The sequence below is a fragment of the Monopterus albus genome, unplaced genomic scaffold (genome assembly GCF_001952655.1).
Source record: "Monopterus albus unplaced genomic scaffold, M_albus_1.0 scaffold3.1, whole genome shotgun sequence".
In the NCBI taxonomy this organism is placed as follows: Eukaryota; Metazoa; Chordata; class Actinopteri; order Synbranchiformes; family Synbranchidae; genus Monopterus; species Monopterus albus.
This window is the reverse complement of record NW_018127883.1, coordinates 9,004,151-9,010,212: the sequence shown is the minus strand read 5'-3', so window position 1 is coordinate 9,010,212 and position 6,062 is coordinate 9,004,151. Positions and strand designations below refer to the sequence as shown.

The 6,062-nt window shown below is 42.5% G+C and overlaps 1 protein-coding gene across 1 annotated transcript in view; it reads right to left on the bottom strand.

Moving 5' to 3' along the window:
• The window catches only part of avl9 (AVL9 homolog (S. cerevisiase)), a 14,806-nt gene that overhangs the window by 3,967 nt on the left and 4,777 nt on the right, over positions 1-6,062 (bottom strand). Inside the window, exons 5-14 of the mRNA XM_020601618.1 lie at positions 5,340-5,452; positions 5,188-5,254; positions 4,778-4,818; positions 4,617-4,655; positions 4,350-4,419; positions 2,955-3,454; positions 2,611-2,745; positions 2,278-2,497; positions 1,580-1,697; positions 1,260-1,313 (exon numbers count right to left, since the gene is read on the bottom strand). Of these exons, the coding sequence (XP_020457274.1) occupies positions 1,260-1,313; positions 1,580-1,697; positions 2,278-2,497; positions 2,611-2,745; positions 2,955-3,454; positions 4,350-4,419; positions 4,617-4,655; positions 4,778-4,818; positions 5,188-5,254; positions 5,340-5,452 (1,357 nt within the window). The remainder of the gene's footprint in view (positions 1-1,259; positions 1,314-1,579; positions 1,698-2,277; positions 2,498-2,610; positions 2,746-2,954; positions 3,455-4,349; positions 4,420-4,616; positions 4,656-4,777; positions 4,819-5,187; positions 5,255-5,339; positions 5,453-6,062) is intronic.

Below are 6,062 nucleotides of genomic sequence, written 5' to 3'. Positions count from 1 at the left end.
TACACGACTCCACGCTTACTGATGCAGTGACAAGAGTTTGCTGCTGTCCCTGAATGAAGAGAAGCAACGAGAAAATGCTTTGGCATTAGGAAGAGGTCTGATGGAGAGATCTCCAGAACTTTGTCATTACCAGCTACTGAGTGTAGATGAGTCACATGGTATTCTGTGATTCTTAAAGACAGTAGAGAAATAAAGTTTACTTAGTTAATTTCTTTCATATTTCAAAGTTCTTTTAAATCTTATGTCACACTTTTTGGCCTTTAAATTTTTAAATTAGATTTTTTCCTACTCTGTTATATAACTAAACTTCTTTTAAGGTTCCTCTACAGTTTTTTTTTTTTAACTTAACCATTTCAACAAAGTTCACAGCAGCCATGTCACCAAACACATGAAGGTAAAGTGAGAGCTTCGAGTGTTGCAGTCAAGCAGATCTGCCAGTGTTCTCACCATAAGGCTAAGTTAGGGACGGACACGCACTCGGCTCTGTGCATGTCGGGGACATTTATCTGATGCGTAACATTAGATGTGACGCTCCAGCTGTGAACGGAGTCACCTTTCATTCATGTTTCCAGGAATGAAACCGGAGCCGAAGCTGAAGAGGTCTCCGGCTGTGTTTTTGAGGATGAAACTGCCTCATAATTAATGACTTCAGCTGATGCAAGATTCGCCACCCCCAATACGCTGACCAGTGAGCTGGTATATCCATCAACAAGCACAGCGTGAAGTAGCACACTGCTTGCTGTTCTCTATAACATACAGTTCTCAGGAAGTATTCACAGTTCAGCATTAACTGGTGTTAGAGTATGATGTTTGGAAATGCAATCAAGAGTCTAAAAACAGATTAAATATGACAACACTTAGTGGTGTTTAGAGAAGCAGTCCAAATCTTTTGATGCATGAATCCCCGACAGCTGAATGTTAAATATAGCTCACACATTCTTTTTCTCGTTGTTCTCTTAATTTGCTTGTTTTCTATAGATCCATATTTCAGTGCTCTGAACTCTCAGGGTCTGTATGAACCTGTCCCAAAAAGCATCATGTTGGCTGCCATATCATTTATTCACCACAAGAGGGCAGGAACGTGCAGTATTTGGAGCTACAGTATACCAAGCAGATGACAGCACCTGTCTGTTATTAATGTCACTGTTGTGTTGCATTGTTTATGCTGCAGAGACATTTATGCTACATTGAACAATAAAATTAGTATGTTATTGTACTATGACAATGTATATAAAGCAGGGTGATGAAATACTACTCACTGTGAGAGCCGTAGTTTCACATCAGCAACACTGTACTGGCCTTGGAACGGGTGTCTACAACAGACAAGAGGAGGAGGACTCACTCCTATGTAAATAACGTGTACACTAGAGATGCCCTGATTCTGTATTAAGTATCATATCAGCTCAGATTGGGGAATATTTCACAGGTGGCAACTGACTGAATCAATTCCTCTTCTGTCAAATGTAATGTGTGTCTACACCTTTAAACTCTACTCCACATGTTTTTAAAAGTCTGAAGTAAATCCAAAAGTCTCCGGGGCAGGGTAAACCTCAGGCTCGTGTCCCTCCTGTCCACCTACCCTGGGGTGATGGTGGTCATGGCAGGGTGTTTGTTGCTGTACCACACCCGGTAGTTGTGGGTGACCCTCCAGGCTGCGATGAACGGTGCACCATAATCAGCCAGCAGCCTCTCATTATCTGAACATAGAGGAAACAATAGTAGCTGCATAACTGAATTTACTGTTGTTACATCCGCAAAGTATATGTATATGTCTGCTCCGATGACACTGGTAGGAACTGTATCATTTACTTCATGTGCTACAGAAAAGATGGACATTAACCTGTTGCTCTATCCCTGAAATAGGTCTGTTTTATATGAAATGCACATACATTTTTACTTTTTGGTGACTTTGTGAATTTAAGCTGGAAGAGAGAATGTAAATCTAAGAACATATTAATGCTTCCGGAAATGTTCTCAGCCACTAAAGCAACAAAATGTATACATTCTGTTGAAGTATGGTTTTTCAAATGACATGAATCCCAGACATTTTGGATCAGTTGAGAGTGAACATTGTTAAAGAGCAAATGAGGCTATATTTAAAACAATCTAATTTAGATCAAATGTATTTAAAACCTTACTGCAGTTTTTTGTTAAAGCCTGGGGAGACTGGTTTATGGAGAACTATCATAATTACTTAATAAAAAGTGAATATATGAAAGAAAGGACAGGAACATGACAGAATGAATGAACCCCTGACTGAGGAGATGAGGAACCCACCTTGTTGTAATGCAGAGGACAGTAAAGCGTGGAGGTACAGGGTGAACTGGGCTCTGATCCACTCATCTCCGCCCTCCCAGCCCGTCCCGTCCAGGAAGACATCATCGCGGTTCTCCATCACATGTTTGACCAGGTAGTCGGCGAATCGTAGGTCCGCTGTCGTCAGGTTCAGCATCTTCCGGAGCTCAGGGTCCTGGATCTGGATAAGAGCTTCTTCCACCTGCAACACCGACAATGTGCAGCGACACCTGTCAGGAACGTGAACTGTGCCTCGAAAACCTTTTTCATTAAATCAAAAATGAATGAAGTGCTTCTTCAACACGCAGGACGTACCTCAACAATCGCATCACTGAGGTGCCTCTGCTGGCGGAAGAGAATGTTGGTCGCCCCCGCAACGAAGCCTCGCACAGTCACGTCCGATAGGAGATGATGCTGCTGCAGGGCCATGTAGGGTAGACACAGGTAACCCTGGCAACAACAAAAGGCAAGATCAGTGTGTATGTGTATTTGAGACACCAGTGATCCGTTTAAGGCCAAAACACACACAGATGATGATCTGATGAGGCGGCGATGGACAAAAAGAACCGACCTGGAGACAATATCCTGAGCTGTGGGAGCTGATGATGATCCATAAAATCATAGACATAATGAAAATAATAAATTAGTTCTACCTCTACCTTAGTGAAGATGGCGAGTGGCTGACCGTACTGATCCTCTTCCAGACCAGACACCAGGCCTTGGGTGACACCTCCCTGATTACTGGCTGCCTGTGGCTGCACTGTGATTGGCGTCCCTGGTTTGGAGTCGAAGGAGTCGGGCAGTGCCGAGCCCTTCTCCTTCCCTTCAGCCGTCACATTCGAACCACCCTCCTCTAACACAGTGGGGTCTAGAGTCTCCCAGTCGCTCTCGGAGGACTCTGGAGAGGGTCGAGACAGCGGTTTGAGGAGGTGGTTGTCTTCCTCTGTGCTTTTCCCAGAGGACAGAGACTCTGCGGCCAGCTGGGCTGTCTCCACAGTCTCCTCTCCCTGCAGCTCTGAGGTGGAGTTGGCAAAGTCGGTGACGGACACAGAGACAAAGTCCTCGACTCCAGAGACAATCTCTGCCAGATTTGGGTCCTCTGACACGCCGTTCTTAGGCTTGTAGTGGGACGAGTCCACCAGTCCGTGCTCAATCATACCTGAGCAAATGCCAGCATTGTTCAATTATTGTAATACAATTTTTTTGTGTTGGTCTTAATGCAGCTTTTCTAACATGCCCAGACTTTAACCTATTGTTAGCAGTTATAATCCACCAGGTGATTGTTGGTTGTATATTCACTCTCTTATGGCTCTGGTTTTGTTCTCCACCAGCTGCTGAGGAAATGTCTGTCTGTTTAGCAGCTAAATGGTCCACTGTGTTCACTGGCTAGTTTCTGACTGTCTGGCTGTGAACAGTGGAGTTTTGAACCTTTTTCTCTGAACACAGCTGCCTGCTGCAACCAAAAACAGCACCATAAGAGTGGTGAGAGTGAACCAGACCCAACACCTTAACAATGAGCTGAAATGGACTATAAATCAGCTGCAGACGCGTGATGATTGTCTGTAGGTTTGTCACCATGAGCGCCTCCTTTTATGTTGTCATTTGATATGTTGTTAGTAGAAAAATAACACATTCCTTCTTTAACAATTGAAAAGTTGAATTCATAAGGACTGAAACACACTGGTCATTTACAATACCACTAAACACACTTCTCACTTTTGATGCATTTCCTTATTTCAAAAATGTTATGCTCAAACTTGAGATTAGTGGTTTGATTATTTACACCAATACACATCTTGTGCCTCTACTGATGAAGCTCCATGTTTTAATGTACAGATTTTATAACAGCATATCTCCACACCGCTAAACACTTTGTACCTTTTAAAAACTGTTAGCATATTTTGTATATAGGCTATTTTGTGTCAGTGCATAGTCTGTTTTGTGCCTTTTTTTTTCCACCTATACAAACGTGCAAAAAAATGCCCGTTCACCATCCTCACAAAGGCTATAAGATCAGAGAAGCTGTTTAAACATGTATTCTTTCTGTTACTGACCTGGAAACAGCGACAAAACTGTCATCAGAGCTCCTACTAGTCTGTTGACAGGAGACACATAGAACAGGACCTGCAAACATAAGTCACAAAAAAAACCTACAGAGCCACACTTCAAAAGGACCAAACTACAACTGCATTGCAGTTTTAAGTTAAATTGAATTTTTAGAGCAAAAACACTGCATTATTATTACAAATGAAAGTACTTGTGCTCTGAGAAACAGTGGTACCAGTACCGCTTCCCATTACAAGGAAGAAAAGATATCGTACCTTCTTCTCCAGCAGAATAAGCTTGAAGAGGATGAGAACCTGTGAAGAAGATGTGCTAATCACTGATGCTATACAAGAACATCGGTACTTTAGGAGGACAAGGTCATACTGTATTTTGCACTGCGTTGTTTACAATGATCTCAGCATGTGTTACTTTCTACCTTGTGTCTAAAGTGCAGTATAAGATCTCTCGATGATAAACCTGAAAAGAGAAAAGAAACAACAAATGAGAAATTTACCCTTAAGGAAAATATAGGAGCATGTTTGTGCAGTTAACAACAATCACCCGTTCACAGGCCACAACACATTAACAACAGTGAAGAACAGTGCAGTATGTGTTTAGGCTGCTGGAGAAAGTGTCGATAAAGCCACAGATATATAAAGATAATGGATCCTTTTTAAGAAGCAACATAATTTTTTGGCTTTTTCTTATAAGTATATAACTAAACTCCCTCAAAAGGACAAACTTCAACATTGTTTTTAAGCACATAAACAAGCTGTGATGTGTAACTATATGTCTGAAAAATGTATGTACAGTGTTACACGCAGATGAAACTAAAGATCCACCTACCTAAGTAAACCTGTGACCCCTCCAGAGCCGACCCCCTCAGAGAACCGTTCATGTGGTCGTACAGCTCCTGCAGGGTCAGATGAGGAGACAGGAGGTAAACCGAAGAGACAGAGAAGACAAACACGAAGGTTCCTGTCTGAACAAATTCTCACCTTTAGAATGGAGATCTGGGAAAAGTCCTTCTCTTCGAAGTAGGCGTGTGTGATGAGCTGCAGCTTTGCTTGGAGCAGACCGTAGAGAGGCTGCAAACCCAAACAGACACAGCCGACCATGTGTTTATGACTGAGTCATTTTTAGTTTGACCCATTAAAACCTCATGCAGGCTCATCTCTCATCACCATCAATCACAGCTCCTGTTTCTCCAAAACAACGTGCTTTTTAAAAAAAATCTTTTTATCGTTTTTACTGTTGAGCTGAGTTTATTTCTCTGAGGAACTAACCTAAAGTTACCCTCTCTGTTTGAAACATCCGAAACCTTAGCACCTCGTGTTTGTACATGGTAAAAGTCTCCCTGCCATCACCTTAATGCACAACGCCCCCACCAAAAAACAGTGCTATCCAGGGTGTGGCAGGCTGCTGAGAAGAGGATCAACAGAAAAGCCATCAGTTCAACATTATATACAACTGTCTCTGAGCCTGAAGTCTAATACTGAATCCACCTTATTCCATTAATAACAGGACAGCGTCAGATCTCTGAGGACCCAGCATGCTCACTCTTCATACAAGAGAATGCAGTTACTGTAGAGCCTCACTGGGTCCAGCATCAAAGCAGATTCATAAACCAATCTCTCTCAGTAAGGTCCACCAGTGTTTCGACTCTGGATTTCATTAGACACTCAAATCTAGGTTTTTAGATAACTGACTGACTCACCACC